Source organism: Nyctibius grandis, chromosome Z, assembly GCF_013368605.1.
Source record: "Nyctibius grandis isolate bNycGra1 chromosome Z, bNycGra1.pri, whole genome shotgun sequence".
Taxonomy (NCBI): Eukaryota; Metazoa; Chordata; class Aves; order Nyctibiiformes; family Nyctibiidae; genus Nyctibius; species Nyctibius grandis.
This window is the reverse complement of record NC_090695.1, coordinates 92,057,691-92,078,095: the sequence shown is the minus strand read 5'-3', so window position 1 is coordinate 92,078,095 and position 20,405 is coordinate 92,057,691. Positions and strand designations below refer to the sequence as shown.

General features: G+C 38.1%; 1 protein-coding gene across 2 annotated transcripts; it reads left to right on the top strand.

Moving 5' to 3' along the window:
* Positions 1 to 254: 254 nt before the first annotated feature.
* On the top strand, positions 255 to 19,981 carry USP42 (ubiquitin specific peptidase 42). Of its 2 annotated transcripts, XR_011050038.1 has the most exons (19): positions 255 to 562; positions 3,089 to 3,189; positions 3,537 to 3,774; positions 4,557 to 4,757; positions 5,995 to 6,105; positions 6,275 to 6,377; positions 6,545 to 6,612; positions 6,777 to 6,847; positions 7,352 to 7,434; positions 9,637 to 9,748; positions 10,151 to 10,291; positions 10,482 to 10,582; positions 11,039 to 11,177; positions 11,856 to 12,587; positions 12,975 to 13,063; positions 13,712 to 15,169; positions 15,627 to 15,919; positions 18,644 to 18,945; positions 19,745 to 19,981. XR_011050038.1 is itself a non-coding variant. In XM_068422473.1 (18 exons), exons 3-18 carry the CDS (start codon positions 3,546 to 3,548, stop codon positions 18,682 to 18,684), a joined length of 3,972 nt encoding a protein of 1,323 aa, XP_068278574.1. In that variant the 5' UTR covers positions 255 to 562; positions 3,089 to 3,189; positions 3,537 to 3,545; the 3' UTR covers positions 18,685 to 19,686. The 2 variants fall into 2 exon arrangements, 1 of the variants encoding a protein (XP_068278574.1); XM_068422473.1 differs by lacking the exon at positions 19,745 to 19,981 and having other exon boundaries at positions 18,644 to 19,686.
* Positions 19,982 to 20,405: the final 424 nt, after the last annotated feature.

The following is a 20,405-nucleotide window of genomic DNA, read 5'->3' as shown; positions in this document are numbered from 1 at the left end:
CTCGGCCGCTGCCCTGGCTGGCGGGCAGCCGGAGGGGGTGGGACCCCCGGGCGGGGCGGGGCGCCGTCCCCAGCACGCGGCGGAGGGACCCAGCCCCGCCGCCGCCGCCACCACCCCCTGGGCCGGCGGGACCGGCCCCCTCCCGGCGCGGCAGGAGGTGGCTGTGCCCGGCACGATGCCTCCTCTGTTAGACACCGGGGTCCCGCCAGCGCCCGCCTGCCGCCTTCCTCTCCTTCCTCCTTCTGCCGGCGCGGGGTCTCGGCGTTGCTTCCCCGCGTCCCGGTGCCGGCGGGAGGGCGGCCGGGACCCCCGTGTCCCGCAGCGTTGTTCCCCGCCTGGCGCGGCGTTGTTCCCCGCTCGGCGAGGCGGCGGCTCCCCGCGGGGCCTGCCGCCTCCCGCTCGGGGGGTCTGGGTTCGATTCGTCTCCCCTTCCCGCCGGCCCCCTTCCCTCCCGCCCGGCTCCCCTCACCGCGTTACCATGGTCACGGAGTCGCCGTTGGGCCGTACCTGCCGCGGTCCTGCCTGCGAACGGTCACTAATGTGCTGGCTCTGGCCCGGAAAGGTAAGGATGGGGCGGGGAGGGGAGGACGGGCGCTGAGACGGCACGCCGCTGGGCCTGCCCCCAGCTGAGTAGGGAGCCGCGGGGCTGAGGCGCACGGTGGCCTGGCGGGGCCGGGGCGGTGTGTGGGTCGGAGGGAGAAGGGCGAGGTGCGGCGAAGCGAGGGTTTCCTCGGAGCCGTTTCCCGGCCCCCTTCGCCTGCGTGTCGGGGTCGGTTTTGTTTGGTGTGTTCGGGCTCTTCCCGCTCCCGAGTGCGGACATGTTGCGTGCGGGCGTGCCGTGCCAGTCCGCCAAAGCAGCTTTTTATCGTTCGGGGTCAAAACGTTCTCAGGAACCGAAACCCTTCAGGAAGGCAGAGCAGGGGGTGACCGAGTTGGTGCTTCAAGCTTAGCACTGGTCGTAAAAGGGCGTCAGAGGCGGTTGGTTTGATTTTAAACCCCTTTAAGGGATTGCTCGGAGCCCGCCCGGACGCTGTGGCCCGGGACGAGCAGCCGAGGGGGCACCGGGGCTGCCCTCCCTGCCCCGCCTGCCCGCGGTCTCCAGACCCGGTGCCGTTACGAGGAGCTCCGCTGGCCCGCGAGACAGCGGGGCAGAGAGCGCTGGAAGTTGTTCTGGGCTTCACCTGGGTAACTGGCTGCCAATTAAGGGTGAAGTGATAATTAATTTCTCGTTTCCTGGCTTGGTGGCTGCGTTATTTTTTAATGAAAGCACCACTAGCACGGCGTGCGTGTGTTCGGGGTGTTTCTTCATTTCCTTTTTTTATTATTTTTTGCTTACAGTAGCGTTGCAGTGTGGAAGTGTAGTTTGTAATTTAGAGGTGTAAACGTGCCTGGTCTTCATATCTCTGCTATAGTAGTTTTCTATTGCTCCTTATTTCTACCTAGGTATTTTTGTGTGTGTGTATGTTCTTTTTTTACAATCATTGCTGAAAATGTTTTGTTTTGTAATGAGATAAATGCATAATCACCACTCCCTGGTTAAACGCAGTTTTGTGAACAGAATCTTGTATAAAATCTTCTTGAGCTGTGATTTATTGTATGCAAAGTGGAGACCAAATATAAATATTTAGATCCAAGTCATAACTAATGTGTTTTGTGATGATACTGCTGAAAAAATATAAACAAGGCTGATGCAAAACTCAAAACAGTTACTTTCCTCCCATTTGATCTGGTTTACTTTTCGATATAGTGGGAAAAGTCATCAGCACAGGGAAATAACACTCAGTACACATGACTGTGAATTTATGTTCAGCAGTGATAAAGGAACAGAATCTGTAAGTATGTTGAGCAGTGGGAGAGGAAAAAATAATCAGTGTTTATAGTTTTTGTACTTCTTTGTCAAAGAAATGTTATGTCCACATTAAGATTATATTGACATATTTTGCAGAAGTGGTGGATCGGATTTATTCTTACTAGCATTGATATTTGCTCTTGTAGAGTGTGCTTGATATCTGGTAACTCAGGTGTTAAAAATAAGTTAAAAAATATGTAAGGCTTACCTCCTTGGTAAGCTCAAGCTTTTTTTGCGATAATATTCTTCTGTTTGCCTTTCACTGCAGTCTTGATTCTGTTTTTTGTCCCACAAATATGTTGTTGAAACACTTCCCCTTTCAATCGGAAAAAGGAGATGCCACTGGTATCTGCAATTTGAAGACTGGATCTTATATGAAAATCACTGAGGCCATGAACTGTCATCATAGTCTTCCAAATAGACAAGGATGTCTTCATTTGTCAGTAAAATGAGAGGAAATTTTCCGCTTTTGTGTATTATCTTCTCAGATAACGGAAAATGTATACAGAGTGGATTTTAAATTGAAAATTTAAAGGGGAAAAAGATCTAATTAAAGGCTTTGCACATCATTTGTCTTTTGTGGGACTAGAAGTTCTCTAATTTACCGTGCTTTATTTAATCTACCTTAAGTTTTATCAATAACAATAGAGTTGTGCCATAAATCTGGAACTGCTTTATGCTTTGTTCTCTCAGTTATTTCAGTATTACAAAGCAGCTTATGCTTTAAACCCTCAGTTAAGTTTATAGTTCCCCTAAACTTTTTTTAAAAAGGCCCTACGTGCTATAGTAAGATAGAAGCAAAAATTTACATATAGAAATTGATAATTGATCATGTAATTATTCAGAGGCTTACTATGCACACACAATTACACATATTTAAAGAGGTATCATCTTGAAGCCTAATCAGTATTTTAAAAAGTGCTTAATATTGGTTATTGCCTTTGTCCTCGAGGGCTAAGGGTTTGTTTTGCTTTCTTTTACCTTCAGCATTTCTTTTTTTATAGCTTACATTTCTCTGTTGTTTTGCCAGGGAAAAATGTACAACTTCACATAAATAGAACTAAAAAGATGCTTTTTCGTTCAACTTCTCAGTTGATAGTAACAGTTGTAAATGTGATAGGTGCAAAATACCACAAATACTGCTGCCAAAATTGTATCCAAATAAATACTTCTTGGAGGGACAGAAGAAATCCAGGCAGAAATAAATTTAAAAGTGTTTTCTTGCTCTCCTTTCCCAAGATTTCTCAGAGCTATATCCCATCCTCTGTGTCTCAGAGGTGTGTGGTTCTCAGGAGTGAAAAGATGGGCCAAACAGCTCAGCTTCTCCTGGATCTCAACAGGTCAGCACTTGAATATGCCACTGCTCACAGCTCCTTCTTTTTTTAAAAAAAAAGTCTTCACAACTGCAATGGATTAAAATCCAGTTAAAGTGTAGAAACACCATCAGCCACCAGCTGAAGTTAAAAGTAATATTGATACAGTTTTGATGGAAAATTCTGCTTTGTGTGTTTAGTTTTGGGTTGAGTTTGGTGGGTTTTTGTTTGTGTGGGTTTTTTTAATCATTCTTACCAGCTATTTAGTTCTTCAAGTTATTTCTTTGAGACTAAGTGACAGTATTTCTCCTATTCATTTCTTTCTGGAATACTTGATGTTCTTATGTCAACCAGAACTTTTGCCTCTGTTACAGATATGAACAATGACCATAGTTAACAAGCCAAAATCTCCAAAATCTAAAAAATCGCCATCAAGGCGGTCTAACAAATCTAAGACACCCTGTACTAAAAAAATGACGTCACGCACTGCAAATTTGGGCCGGGTACCACCTGCAGAAGATCCAAACAAAGCCTCTGGGGACAAAGGACCAGGAGGTGCTATTTATTGTAGATCATCTCAAAAATCTAAGCCTTTTGCCCAAAGAGATCTAGGTAAGTGTCTTTTGTGCTCCCCCCTTTTTCTTAAAACCAAAACAAATTAGAAAATGCAGTTCTTATTTGTTATTGTAAAATGAGACTACGACGAATAAAGACTTCAGTGGTAGACTTCAATTTTGTGAATCCCCTAAGGCAACTGAAGGGACTGGTGTTACAAAACTTAGTTCTATCTATTTACAGTCTATTTGAAACTTAGTTTTGATGTATTTACGGTCAGTTATGGGGAGCCTTTTATAATACACAGACTTACCTAGCTCTTTTCTGTTGTGCAGAGAAAAGTACATTTTACTATTGCTATTCATGGCTTCCATTATTCACAAGTCTTTGAATGATAATGCTGCTCCAGAAGAGATCTGATACCTGTAGGGTTACCTTCTGTGCTAGTTACTTGCTTATTTTTCTGTCTTAGTTCTTATATTTATTACCATATAATTACAAATGTAAGTTTGTAGTTTAAGTTACAGTAAGGAAAAAACAATAATTGAATTAATAATCAGATTAAAGACTATAGATGGAAGAAAACCTGGCAAAAGTTACTAAAATGAGAGTGGTAGTTTGTTTTGCATTAGAAGAATTAAAACAGACAAATAAACTATTGTCCAAAACAGTGTGTTGACCAGCAAATTGAAGTGGCAGCATTAAAGCTGTGTGTCATATGTTATTGTGTTTTGGAGTATAGCTGGTTCTTCTCGGTGCTCCTGCAGAATGCTACTTTTTAAGTAACCCTTTTTAAAACAAAAACAATACATCTCTTTTAAAATACAATTTTCTTGCAGTTGTTAATGATGGAATTGCCCCACCACAGAGAATTCTTTTTCCACCTGAGAAAATCTGTATGGACTGGAAGCAAACACAAAGCGTTGGAGTTGGGCTGCAGAATCTTGGCAACACATGTTTCCTTAATTCCACCCTGCAGTGTTTAACCTACACGCCTCCGCTAGCCAATTACATGCTTTCTCTTGAACATACCCAGTCATGTGAGTACTTTCTACTTATTATAAATCTGTTGGACAGCTCTGAAGGTGAAAGAGCAACGGTGATTCTGTGAAGAAAACTCTTAGTTGTGCTATTTTATCTGTAGAAGCTGGCTTTGAACATGATCTTAAAGGTCTTTTCCAACGTAAATTGTTCTATGATTCTATGATTATATTAACAGGAGGCTCAGAATAGCATATAAAGTGCACTTGCTCATTTAATGCACCATGGTAAAACTTAAAAAAAAAAGATCATTTCTTGCTTCATGTGAATAATGAAGTGCATTGTAAAGTAAGGCATTTGACGAACATTTAGCATTTGGGTTTCCTTCTAGTAGAAAGGTGATAAAATTTAGCATGTTGGCATCACAGATTCGTAGTCTTCACAGCCTAGATACTGTAATGCATTAACACTGTGATAAATTGTATGTTCACTGTTGACCCATTAAAAAAACCCACCACCCTAGAAATCACTACAAACTAATCTCTTATGAACTCAGATAGAAATCTGTGTGGGACTGTATTAAAATTTAGAGTGATTTTATTCTAAATAAAATTTTGTAGTTTTTTAAACCGTTGAATTTGTGTTCTTTGAATTTCACTTTTATATTTGAATTTATTTAAGCCTGGGAGCCTCTTTTCATATCCACATATGTGTATTTTTATAAAGGTGCCCATATGCTTTCTAGTCTGGTATCTTAGTATTTATTCCTAGAAATGTAACTGTGTTTTCTTACCATATATAAAAATCATTTCAGTTACAAATCCTATTGAGAAAAGGAGGGCAGAAATACTAATACGTACTTTACTTTAATCTTTCCTTTCTCCCAGAGGATTCTTAGCTCTGTGTCATGTAGCTCACCTAAGAGCAGTGTGCTGAAAATAACACACATTCTCTATTACTGCTGTATCATCAATGTCAATATTGTTTCCTCATATATTCTGCAGTCTGTGGAGTTCACATTCCTGTCAGCCTGCAAAAAAAAAATGACCTTGCAATAGTTGCTTAATTTCTCATCAGAAAATGCACTTTAATACAAGACTTAATTGACATTTTTATTCTATACAGTTCTACGTAATAAAATGTCACAAAGCTGTTGGGATATTGACACCTTAGGAGAAGAGAATGTAGCATGGAGAGTGGACATTGTGCCTATAACTTAGAGGGATTTTTTTTTAGTTTTTTTTGTAGCAATGTATATTTGACTAGACTGGGATGCTTTCTTCTTTTACTCTTCAGGCCATGAAGAAGGCTTTTGCATGATGTGCACAATGGAAGCTCATGTTAACCAGGTCCTATGTTGTTCTAATAACGCCATCAAACCTACATCTGTTATAAATGGCCTTAAAAGTAAGTAATTTCAGATAGTTTTATATTTTATATATATATTTATATTTTTTAATTTTTCAAATAATTATTTGATGCATGTAAATGACTGATACTTTAATGAAGAGAGATTTTAAAAATATGAGTTTTTTTATTTATATGAGATAAATATAATAACCCTCTTATTTATTAGGAATAGGAAAACATTTCCACTTCGGCAGTCAGGAGGATGCACACGAATTCTTATGTTTCACCGTAGATGCTTTGCAGAAAGCTTGCTTAAATGGAAGCACCAAGTAAGCATAAACAAATTAACTTTTGAATATTCTCTAGCCTCTCTTACTCCTTTATTTACTGTCATAAATTTAAATCTATGTCCTTGGTTTTCATAAAAAGAAAAACTGTTTGAAGAGTTAACTCTGTGCCTTAAATCTTCTGACCTCTGATTATAATTTATTTCCAGATTGGATAGATCGTCTCAAGCAACCACACTTATTTATCAAATATTTGGAGGATATCTAAGATCCCGAGGTACTTTTTAAAAATCTTAACTGTCTTTTGAACTGGTCTGTGTCTTTTTTGTCTGTCTGTAGTAAAGGAGTTTGTAGTTTGACTAAAGCAGTGTGTATTAATAATTTAAATTTGCACAGTTATTCCCCTTCACATGTTGTTAAGCATTTGTATTTTGATTCCAGTGAAGTGCTTGAACTGCAAAGCAGTTTCCGACACATATGAGCCATTCCTTGATATTACTTTGGATATAAAGGTAAGATGTTTTGTGAATATGGGTCGAGAGTAGTAAAAACTTGTAGAGCTTCCTGAAATAAGAAACAAAAGAGCTTGTGGGTGGATGGGAGTGGGTTGCACTTTGTTCTTCTGTGGAAGGCATGTAAATGATCTCCATGTTTGCATTGGATTTAAGCTGGAAAAATAATAATTGTATCTACACAATGATTCTATCATACTTCTTGATTACTCTACTTCAGTATACATCTATTGTTAGACTGATGGGTTTGATTGTTCTCATTATCGATGCCAAAGCATATCACAGATGCTGTCTGTGGTATTGCAAAATTTATTTATTTCTAAGTAGAACAATTTTCAAATGAGTTAAATGCTCAGCATACTCTGTTTCTGCCTCCTTCGTCACAGTGTTTGCTGGTTCACGTAGGTCACTTAATATGAACTAATAAGGTTCTCCCGTAAACTACTAGTAAGTGTGTGAAATTTTGCATTTCCAGTGACTTAGTGCTCTTTCTTACTCATCCAGGGAGTTACATCAGTCACCAAGGCTCTAGAACAATTCGTGAAACCGGAACAACTGGACGGTGAAAATAGCTATAAGTGTAGCAAGTAAGATTATTACTAATTACATCTTAATACAAGATAACGTGTTTAATGTATTGCATGACTTAGAGCATAAGATATCTTTTGACTTCATTTAGAAATAAGATAATGAGATACAGCTCTCTGTTGTTCTTTTATTTCGTTTTGTTTATACCACTAATGCACTGAAATAATTCAAAACTAGGAAAATAATACATTTGTTTCTGAGAGTAACTTTTGTGGTTCCGTTTGAATATTTGGAAATATATTCTAAGAATTGTGGCCATGAGCTCACATTAGACTTTTATTCCTAGTATTGTCTACAGTGGGGCTTGTCAGCCTTCGTAAGTGTGAAGTTGCACACTGAAATATTCATGTGGCCAGAAGCTAAAAGGCATGTCTGATAAGTAGCTCTGTCTCAGAGCTATGGACAATGATTTGGGGTGGGAGGCAACATCAGTTCCCTGAAGGTCCTAGTGTTCACTGCGAAACAAAGTGAGATTGGGTCTCAGTGAGTGTGAACAGACTCAGTGGTAATTAACAGTAGCAACCTCTGCTCGCTCACTGAACAATGTCTTGCGCAGTTCGAGTTGTAAAACCTGTGGACTACTGTTGTCTGAAATGAGCCACCCTAAACCTAACCTATGCTTAGTGAAAGTATATGGAGTTAAGATGTCCTGTATGCTGATCAATATGTAAAATGTTTCTACGTATTTAAGAGCATTGAATGTTTGCGTAAGATATTTTGGCAAAACAAGTTGTTATTCAAACATAAACTTAGAAAAGTGAAGACTGCCAGGCTCGGTTCTGTAACATTCCTGTCTGATCCTTCTAAATGAAAAATGCAATACTTGCTTTTTGTTGTTGGAAAACTATAAGTTAATTAGTCCATTTGAATGCAGATATCAAATAAAGAGCATCCAATAGGCTATTAAAACAATTTAATCCCAGGTTCATTTTAGTCTCTGGATCCTAGCAAGCAACACGTAATGTATGAAGAATTGTCATAGTTTACAGGTGATGGCTGAGGAAGAGTAAGATAACTGTAATAAGCACCTCGCATCTGAATTGCATGATCCTTCATTAATGTGGGGTGTGATCAGTTTAGTCACACACAAAACCAGAAGTTTCAATCTTTTTGTGAGTTTAAAAAGAAAGGTTTAACATATGCACAGTATCTTTTCCATTGCTGGTAAACTATTTATTACTTTTAAGTTTTTCCTAATGGATGTTTTCCTTTGCTTTTCTACCATGAATTTTTCTAATAAAAATTAGCCTCAAAACTTTGTATCTAATTAGAAGTTTCATATAATTTTATAAAACACTTTTTTTTAATTTTGCTTATTCTGGGTGGGTCTCTTTTTTGTGTTCATAGGCATTCTCCATCAGTTTGGAATTCTCTGCTTTGTATTTTGATATCAGAATTTGAAAAGAGACTATTTCTTTCTATTTGTTAATTATCAACAGTATTTTTCTTGATCATGTGAACTGACACGTTGCAGTCTTTCTCTGTGCTGGTGGTTGAATTTCACAACTTACTCTGTACATCCTACCTTTGAGTGCGCCGTGCAACAAACTTAGAATTAACAGTTTTGTTTCAAAGGACTGCAGAGGGTTTCAGCATCTTTTCAGGCAACCTCAGTGCATGAAGACTTATTCTTGTCCAATGTCTCCCTCCTGCAGAATGACTGTTTCCTTCCATTGTATTTTTTACATTGATATGTGATCTATTCTGGAAATTATTTGCAGTTTCTAGTCCTGAGGACAGAATTCCACTCTTAGTATTTGCATTCCTGCAGAAAGCTGAAAGAACGTATCCAGGATGTGTTCAAAATAGCCACTTTGGTATAACAAGAAAGGGTACCTCGCCTTTCATGCTGGCGACGTGCTCTAGTGAGAGATCCCTGGCGCTGCTTCGTGCCGAGTTGTTGGGAAGCCGTACCCTTACTGGCATAACAGATACACATGTTCAGACATTTGTTTGGCTATCAAAAGATGATGTTCTAAATCCTTTATTCTTTGTTCTGTAGAGCTGTCCTCTTATATCCCGCTATCTTCTCTCTGTTAACAAACCTGAAATGCAGTGTATGGATTTATGAAAAGAAAAAACATATTATGCAAGTAAATATCATTCAAATAGCATAAGCATTTTTGAGAGATGAAAACTTGATTGACTTTTTCGTGGGGGGAGAATATGCTGTTAAACATTTCCCTGTGCTTGCTTTTAAGGTGTAAAAAGATGGTGCCGGCATCAAAGAGGTACACGATCCATCGTTCTTCCAATGTTCTTACAATATCGCTGAAAAGATTTGCAAATTTTACAGGTGGAAAGATCAACAAGGTATATTTACAGCTGTAATGCAACTTTATCTTCTTGGAATGGGAGATTTCCCAAAGATGAATACTCATTTAAAAGTTGTTAACATTTGCAGGTAATAACTATATAGACTAATAACTATAGTCTAAGGAAAATCGATATAGCAACTATGGCTGCTTCTTTCTTTTTTAATAACAATAAGGTTCCTGTGTGACTATAAGAATATACCTTACTCTTAAAGAGCTAATTCTGTAGAAAACAGTTCTCTGCAACTTAAATTATTAAATGTTGTTTATGAGAATAGGTATTTTTAAATGAATCAGAAACATATTCATATAATCCTAGTCCGTGTTTTCAGAAGTTTTTCTAAGGCTATTCCATGAAGTATTTCAGGATAATTTTTGAATCTTCTTGGTCTGTCTTTAGGATGTAAAATATCCTGAATATTTGGACCTTCGAGCGTACATGTCCCAATCAATCGGAGAACCGCTCATCTATGCTTTATATGCAGTTCTGGTCCATAGTGGTTTCAACTGTAATGCAGGACACTACCTGTGCTTCATAAAGGTAGATATCAGCTTAGTTTCTAACAGGGTAAAATCTGTGCTGACAAAGAAAATGTTACTGGTTTTAGGTGAAAAGGTTGCATTATATGTTTTGTTTGATTAGTTTTGGTATGTTTTGTTCTGTAGTGTTCTATTGGTGATGTCATTTGGAAAACATGCAATTCATCTAAAGATATTGTCTTTATTTGCAGGCTGGTAATGGACTTTGGTATAGAATGAACGATGCCTCTGTAGAGCTTTCTGATATCAAAACAGTTCTCAATCAGCAAGCTTACGTACTTTTTTATATCAGGTAATAATAAATACTAAATGTGTTCAGACTATATTTACTTTCCTGCTATTGATATTTTTCTCCAAGTGTTTTTCTTTCTGTCCTAGGAGAAGATTACTATTTGTATAATAATAGTTCTGTCTAACCTGAAATTCACCATGTCATCTATTATCTTTCATTGCTTGGCCTTAAACTGCTGCACTTGTGTACATTGCTATATGTCTGCTCACTGTAGCTGGCTGATTTAGAAAAGAGGAGAAATTAAGGCCATAGATGGTGTAAGGATGAGTTACTGCTCTGAAAAGGACAGTCATCTTAGGAAGACCATTATCTAATTTTCCATTTGTAGTCTTGGTTAAGTCTTCCATGTACATCTTATGTGTCATATAAACTGTTCTTATAAAATTATAGGATGGGGTTTAATCCAAGAATAGGCTGAAAGAAAAACTAAACTAAGATCACTGCTCTTTTCCCAAGGCGCTATGATTTGACGCTCGGAGATCGTGCTTTTTACTTACCGGCACCATCTTATCCCCGCTCATTCCTTGGTCAGCGGGGGGCTAATAGTAAGCAGGCTGGATTTATGGGACCACGGCTTCCTCCTCATATGATTAAGGTAATTTGAAGCGGGCAGATAATGGCACCAAATTGACAGTGGTGTTTGGTTTTGGTGTGGGGTTTTTTTTGTTGCTGTTTTTTAGCATCTTTTATTTTCCCTCCCTCACTGCAGCTTTCTTCATAGCCCTCATGCTACAGCCAGAATTATTCAAACAGTAGCTAATCCTAAATTTTGCAGCCATGCTACTTCATTACCTTATACTTGCAGCTCAGCTTTCTAAAGCACTGAGAACTACACTCTTGAGAGAATTTAAGTAGTCTATTAATGCTTAAGTAATTAAAAAAAAAAGTAAAGATTTTTTTTTTCCCCCCCATCAGTGTCACTTTAGCTGAAACAGTGAAAACAAATTGTCTTGTTCCTGAGTACCAGAACAATTATTCCATTGTTTTCAGGGAACGTTTAAAGGGGAGAATAAATATATTTGCTTTAGTCAATGTTAAGTTGTTTGCGTGGGTTTCAAAAATGATGCTCGTTTGATAGCAATATGCAGTAAACCAAAAGCAGGAAATAAACACCCTTGTTGGACGTACATTTATATTTGAAGGGGGGTGTTTTTTCTTCTTAGGTGTTGAGGCAATTTGTAGAAATATTTAGTAGGAGAATTTCATGTTTTAAAACTTTAAATGCTGTGTGTTTGCACATATCCATCTTGCAATCTCTTCTTTTTAAATACAGAATTCAAGTTATTTAAATGGAAATGGACCCCTAAAAGAGGATCCAAATACCGTTGGTGTCACCCTAAAAAGGCCGTCTTCAGCTCCACCAACAGCTTGTGTTCAGAACTGGGCAATTACCAGGCCTTCAATTACTGATCAATCAAAAAACCAGAAGATCACTATCAGTATTCATAACAAACTGCCTGCACGTCAGACTGTGTCGCACCCTGACTGTCTTAGCAGTGCTGCGGAGAATGAGGATCTAAGCAAACCTGTCCCTTCATCCACAATTACACATTCTTTGGCAGCAGAGTCTACCTCAAATGCATCTACAATGTCAGTTGCTACTAATGTTTCCAAACAGGAAGTTCCAGATGAAATTTTTGTTGAGCCAGCAGTGAATGGAAGTTCTAAACTCAGCTCTGATAACGTCCCTTACAGTACAGAACCTTCAGGAAAGTCTGAGGAGTCGAAGGGCTTGTTTAAAAGGAATTGCAACGTAATATCTTCTAATGGGATTTTGATTGGAAAGGTGGTCCGGACATTGCAGAATTCCCATTCTTCCTGTCAGAGTGCTGAAGAAGAAAGATCCCAGCACGAGCTGCCAAAAACCGATTCACTAAATGGTGCTATTAGTTTAGATAACGAATCTAAAGAAAATGGACTGAAACTTTATGATTCCACTTGCCAAGTCCAACCTGTTAAACCTTCTGAGATTTTCTTTTCTAAAGCAAATGGATTGCTTGAAACAGTGAGTTATGTTTATTCCATCTAGAATTTCTCACTTATGATGTATTCGGTATTTAGGAGCATTACAATGTTCCAAATTCATGTGAAATACCAAGAAAACACACAGCACAAATTTCATCATAACTTTGTGTTATTATCCCATTAGAATTTGCAGAGCTGAGCTGACACATGAGAACATGTCAACTTAAGAGAAGTTCAGCTGAGATAATATTTCATAAGTTTCATAAATATATTTAGGGGGGGTGACTGGGGTGATGTGTAGAATGGGGATAGCACATGTAACTCAAAGTGATCTTGTTTAACATCTAATGTAGAAATTTTGCAAACAGTAGTTCTCTACTAAAGATAGTATTTTTTCTGTCTGTTAACTTCTACATTTTAATTATAGATGCCTACAGCTTTGTCATCAGTTCCTCAAGAAATAATCTTAGAATCTCTCACATACGGCCAGTTGAACAGTGTGTCAGAGGAAATAAGGTAAAATGAGTACACTCTGATTAAAACAAGATTTCATACAACTTTATCCTTGTTTTACCTGTCTACCAATACTATTTAATAGAAAGAATTAAATCAGTACAGAGAATTCCACACTGTACATATAGTGTTGCAAACATCAGGACTGAGCATGTATTATTCTGATATTAAATACAGGTGGATGCCTCTTGGAAAACTTTCTTCGTCGAATGTTTTTCCATTTTTTTTCCATTGTCTGGAATACTTTTTCTATTCCTCTTTCTCTTTTTTTTCCCATCCTAGGATGTGTGAATGTAAATTCCCACCATCTGCTCTCCAATTCGGGGGAGAGAGGGAAATCCATGTGTTCACTTTTTTCTACTTGGGGGAGAGCGAATACAGTGGTTTAGGCTATTGATGTGATTCAGAGCAGCAAGTGGAGGGAGACAGATGTGTTGCGTGTGGGTTTTTTTTAATGCAATACTTGCAGAATCAAGAGAAAAAAAGTACCTTCTCTGGGAGATGTGGAAGGTATAAGAACAGGTTTCTGAAGGGAAAGTCTTTCAGAGTTGTCCAGTAGGCACCAATTTTTTACCTAAGGGGATTTTACTCCTAACATTCATCTTTTAGATGGACTTTTTCAAGTGAAAAACGTGGTCTTATTTTGTGCAGTGTCCCTGGACCTCAGAAGTCTTCTGAGAATGATGGTCTTACAGAAACTGTAATGATGGAAGCACTGATTGCCTACGAAGAACCGAGGAAGGTTCATTCCAACTTCAGATGCGACATTGAGAATCTTTTTACTCCGTCAGGTTCTGAAATCATTTGTGCCAAAGAAGTTGTTCCTGAAAATATTGTAACAAAAGCTGATAATGTGCATCCCAATATGAATGGTCAGCACAAGGTTAGGAATTCATCTTCAGCATCCAAGGATTTTTTCCTTGGGCAGTGTGAATCTGAAGACAGCAGACACAAAGACAAACCAAGATCAAAAGAACCTGAAGTCATTTCAAAAGAAAATCCTCTGTACATTAAAGAGTCTTCTGAGAGCGAAGATAAATTAGGGCAAACTTCCTCTGTGAACTCTGACATTGAATGTAGTTCTAAAAAACTTGCATCTCTCGATATTACAGATAAATGCCAAGGCACAAACTATGTAGAGATACCACCTGTTACTGACTCTCCTATTACAAAGCTGAATAAAGTTTTGGAGAGGCAATTTTCTAGAGAGAATGAGAGACTAAGTAATAAAAAATGGCAAGAAGATAAACATAGGGAAAAATATAAGAAAAAAATATATGACTCTAAAAAAACTGACAAAGAACACTACCATAAGAAGAGAGAGAACTCAGATGCTGAAGAGAGGGAGAAGCAAACCAGAAGCGAACCAGACGATCGTCCTCAGAAGAGGAGGTGCTTTCGTGATGAGGAAGCAAATAAGCAAAATCATCACAAGCAGGACTATTGCAATGAAAGCAAGAATAGATCTTCCCATAATGAAAGAAACGGCCCAAATAATGGTAAAAGCTCAGGAAAATATTCTCGTTACAGATCGCGAAGCAGAGAAAGACCTGAACAAGAAAGGAACAGGTATCATTCCAAAGGAGAGAGGAGCAGAGAGAGATACTATCAGGATCAACCACGGAGATGGGAAAAATGTAGATATTACCGTGATTATTACTCCTCTTATGGAAGCGGAGATGGTAGAAAGTCCTCTCACTGTGATAAAGGCTGTGACAAATCAAGTCAAGATTACAACAACAGGTCCCATAAGGATTATCACTATAAAAGCAGATGGCCTCACTACATGCCCTGTAGAGAGGGAGATGGAGATCACTTGAGTAGCCACAGAGCAAACTTCCATCGCTGTTCAGTACATCATGAGCCATCTGAAAAATATTATCATGAAAGGCACGGACTTCCAGCCATGTCAGCTCACTCAAATTTTGAGGATTCTTCCCGAGAAAATGAAAAACTAAGGAATGGCAAAAGCAAATATAGCCACACAGAAGGAAGTGAAAGCGAAATAGACAAGAAATGCCGAAAATCAGATGACCAAAGACTGAAAAAATATAAGAAGGTCAAAAAGAAAAAGAAGTCCAAAGAGAAACATCGAGAGAAAGATTACAAGTAAGCAAGGATTCCAGTAAATCAGTAAATTCTTTCCTAATTCTTTTCTGGGTGTTTCTCATGTCTGCCTTTCTAAGTTACTTAATCTGGCTGGGGATCATGTCATTAGGTTGGTCAAGTGAGGATAGGAAAGATATTGCTGAATTGTGTTAGAACACTAGATCTGGACCACGTAGTTAGAATCACATCTGCACCCCATTCTTGATTAGTTTTTTTTTTTTAATTCCATATATTCCACAACTAGCCCCTGTTAATGATTTGTGTACAAACCAGGACCTAATGTCCTTCAATCTGAGGGCTTAAGTTTGCTGCATCTAAAGTAAATTAGATGTGCAGAAATTACCACAAAATAGCTGACATGCTGCAAGTCATCACCTGTGGTAAAATAAATAACGTTTCGTATATGCATCAAGTGCCACATCTATTTTTGTAGTTTTAACTTGCATGTTTCCTTCAGACTTTATGATTCGGATTTCTCTGCGGCCCGCTTTGATGCTGACAATCGCAAACGTAAGAAAAAGAAGAAAAAGAAGAAACACACCAGGAAAGTGAAAGATTTCTTCGACTATTTAGACCCTTGTTTTGAGACAAATACACGGGAGAAGAAGGAAGAAGCCTGTCCTCCAGGGGACTCTTTACATGAGCAATACAGAAACCAGGGCAGTAAACAACCCTACAAGGAAGGGATGCCTTCCGGAGCAGGTGATAGCAAGAAATACAGCTCCATCACGTGCATTGAGTATGTTAAAGGTAAGGGGCCGCAGGATGTTTGCAGGACTCCTTTTTATTCCCATAGACACTATTCTTTAAAACAATCTTTAAATGCTTATGTGATGAAATCTCCAATTTATATCATGGCTTCCCAACAGTCTGCCTTAATATAAAAAAAAGTCGATAGGCTACCTTTTTTTTCCGTTTTTAAATGACTGCTAGGAAAGAAAGTCTGAAATAAAACTGTGAAGGGGTTGAAGGGCAAGTAACTGTAATTTGATCTGATGGTTAAGTGGCAAACAAGTGGGAGAGCGATGCAAGATGCCTTATCAAATTCAGTCCAACTAACTAGGAAAAAAAAACTTGGGCAGCTATATCTTGAAAAAGAATCTAGTAGGTAGACAGGAGGTTCAGTAGTCAAGATGGAAGATCATGACATGAGACTTCCAGGCTAGTAATACTGTAGTGAAGCACCATCTTCCTAAAAAAGACTGCCAGAGTAATCGATTTAAATATTATGTTCAGCTAGAAACAGTGCTGACTGCTTATTCAGGGAACATAAGTTGGTGTGAATACTGAAATATTTTTGTTTCAGATGTAGATCTGCCTTCTCTTAAGCAGACTGAATTCACAGAATTAACCCTTCAGAGGATGTTTTGCAATTTAACACCTGGAGAGTATGTTAAATTTCTGCTACTGTTTTATTTACTTATGGATTTTTTCTGTTAATATAGGCTTACAAATACAGAGAAGTGGGCTGAAGAAACAGCTCTCTCCCAATTTTTAATATTAAAAAAAGTCAGTTTGGTGCTTCTTATAAAAAACTAAATACAAACTCGAGTGCCTGACTGAATTTACACTGAACTCGGCTGTTGCTTGTCGTAGCCCTAACTTGGGCTCTCATTAGATAAGACAGTTTAAATTAATTAGTTCTAGAATTATGCACTGAAGAAGATTGCACACTGCAACAAATTCAACATCGAAAATCAAATTTGACACCATTTCCCATGAAATTTTTCTGAACAGAAGAACAGAAGGTTCTTAAATGCCCATTATCTGACAGAAAGCCAGTCCCAGTTACTTACATACTGTAATAAACAACCCCCCAACCATCTATTTTACTCTTATAGATACCTGAACTAATCCCTTAAGAAGACAGCTGACTCTCCAAAAGCAAGTTTTATTTTAAAATTTTCTACATTTTATACCTACCCACAATTTAAGAATTGGGTTAATAGTCAGTGACAATCTGGTTTGTTAATAGCCCAGTGTTGAAAATGTCATTCTGGCATAGAAAAAGAAAAGAATTCCTCTTCTTGCATTACAGCTGAATGTATTTCACAACTGGGAGAAGTGTAATCTGGAAAGATATTTTAATTTTCAAAAATTCCTTGTGGTTTGCCCATTGAATGTAAATTGCCATAGTCAGTAGATTCTTGCACTGAAAAGTTTGCTTAAGGCAAAGAGGAATTGCATTTGTGGAAAAGCGGCAATCGCATTTTAGGACATAGACAACCAAAAGTTTTATTCTGAAAATACAGTATGGAAGGAAAGCTGATTGATTGTTCACACATTCTTCTTGTAAAATTTAATACGATATTTATCTCTTTAACAAGGAAAATTTAAGGAGGACTGAATTGAGGCCTTTCAAATACTATTGTTGTAAAAATAGACTTTTTAAATGATACTAATGTCAAAGTAATCCTTACTGCACTAAAAGCGTCTCTGTTCTAGCTGATGAATTAGGAACCAAACAGAAGAAAATGCATCTGCTCTAACACTCGTTTGGCTTTAGGGAATTCTCCGGCCAGCAGATGGCAAACTCGTTTTTTTGTAAACCAGTCAAAAGTATAGTAAGAAGGTAATGTCTTGCATCTCATGACACAAGTCAGGGCCATTAAAGATTCCTGGGCTACGTAGGTGAAAGAGATGTTCATTGATAAGTACAATGACAGTACCCCACTTTGATATATTCCTTGCAACACAAGTGGGGTATGAGGACTGTGAAAAGCAATATTTTTAAGTCTTGAGAATTTTAGTATTTCATCAAGTCCATGGATGTTAATTAGCTGCATGTTGTGGAAGGTCAGTATCTTTTAAAAAAAAAAAATGCGTCTCAAGTAGGATTTTCTGAATGACGGAATCTAATCTCCAAAAGGCCACTTCGGCAGTGTGCTTTTAGAGAGTATTGAACCTCTCCAACAAGCTGGGACAGACTAGGAACAAGTGAGAAGGAACTGTTAGGTTGTGCCTTTTCACCAGGACTCATGTTACTTTGAATAAATTAATAAGGATGAAAATGGCTAGTGAGAACTTGTGATTTAAGAAAAATCCAGATAGGAGGAGAGTTAGGAGCAGCTTTAAAGTAGTTAATTTCCTACATTCCTACATGCTCTCTCCAACAAGTTTCTGAAGGCTTCTGTTTTTGTGGGTAAGATCTGGTAAGCTTGACCACAGGCTTGTTAGTAAAATAAAGCTGCTGTCTAGGCAAAACTTCAACTAAATTTAATTAACCTAAGGTCTACCATTTGCTATTAAAGCAGGTAGCTTTGTCCTAATACGCTGTACAGCTCACTAGTCACAGCATGGAACTGAAACGCAGTCAGCTTAAATATGAGGAAGCCACCTTCTCAAGTCAGTTGCATCCTGTAGTCACAGAGCAGATGGAGCTGTGTGCAGATTTGAGACTTCTCTTTCAGAAATCAAACCACTGAGACACAGTTTTATGTTGTATGTCACATGTTGCTTCCTTTTGTCTTTCAGATGCGGAGCTGACTGATGGAAGCCTTCAATACGCAAACTAAACCTACCATCAAAACCAACAGCTCTTTACCATCAAACCCGACATTACCAATACTGACCATCAAAACTTAAAATTTATTATCAAAACAATTACCATCAAGACAAAAACCAGTCATAAGTGGTGCTTAACATTTCTGTACAGAATTTTACCATGAAAGAACTTTTTTTTAGTTTTTAACTTGAGACTTTCTTTTTTTTAAAATATACTTCTAATCCAAAAGGGTGGAAACTTTTTACAACTGCTGAACATTGTAAATTACCACGTAAGTATCTTACTGATGTGAGATAATGCCCTGGAATAGACCATCTCAAATGCTGCTTAATTACAGACTCAGGTTGACTTTATGTTATTCATGTAATGTTACTCCAAGTTAGACATCTGGTGCAAGAGCGACCAGGAATTATAAAAATTGCAACTGACAGTCTGTATATTTAATTTAAAGACTTATTTAAAATTTCACAAGCTCTCAAATAACTAAGAGTTTTGCAAGAGCTGCATCTTTTTTTCTGTGATGGCTGACACTAGAAACTAATTTACTTCACATTTGAGTTATATTCAAGATCTGAAGAAAATCTTCTGGTTTTCAGCATTGTGAAACAACGAATATGCAGTTCTGAATGTATCTCTCAGACTATTTGTATACTCTTCCATATGTTTTTATTACATTTTCTTAATATACTGTCACTTAAGTCTCAGTTGTCTGTTTTGTCTCTCTAAAGTGTCTAGTTACAGACAAATTCATACTGTGATTTTTATTTTTATTATTAAATGCTATCAAACTGTGATGCACTTATTATTCACTGGTCCTGCATCAGGAGATGAGTGGGGAACCTGTATTAAATACAGTTCATCTGAATAATGTCTGGTTTATACAAGCTGTGTTGTTCAGAGATGTCTAAAGTTTGATCTTTGTTTTTTTAAAGATAAAAAGCACTTGCCCCACTGTAAATATATAGCATGTAAAATTTATATAGTATATAAAATACAGCAAAGTTAAAATGGATTTTTACTTGAGTTTTACTTGGGTTATTTAACATGCAATATGTCATGTGAATTGACAGCTTTCAGCGTGTGTTCGATACTCAAGAAATCAGATCTTCCTTTCAGTGGTAGGTGAGAAGATGCTGTTGGTGTGACCCAGAGAAGATAAGTAACTTGGGACTTCAGCTGCCTAGACAAGGATGCAGAAGGCTTTCTCCTTTGAAGTTAAAAGCTTCCAAAACCAAGCAACAGGCTGGAAGCTCAGCAGTAGCTTTTTACTGTGTGTCACACTAAAAAAGAAAAAAAAAAAAAAAGAGCAAGGTTAATGTTTTACTAAATACTTTTAAGTAATATTTTGGTACATGGAGAACACCATAAAGCCAAACAATAAGTGTACCCTGCATAATGTTCCTATGGCAACAGTTATGTGAAGTTACATAAAGTAACATGACAAAGAAACCACCTACCTTTCCTGTATCTGGCTTTTTTTTTTTCCTCTTTTTGTCCTCTAGCTCCAAGATTTGGTGTCTTGTCTGATGAATAACTCCGGCATAAATGTACACAAGGAGTTAAATGTTGACTGCTGTACCTCCATTAAGAGCTCCAGAAGCAACAACTGCCTGAACTAGCTAATAAAAGTGGTAAATGAATGGAGGGAGGGCAGTTTGTGACAGCTTCAGATTAGAGCTATGGAGAAGCAGACTGGGCAACTGCAGCGGCATGAGCTGTTTCTAACTGGGG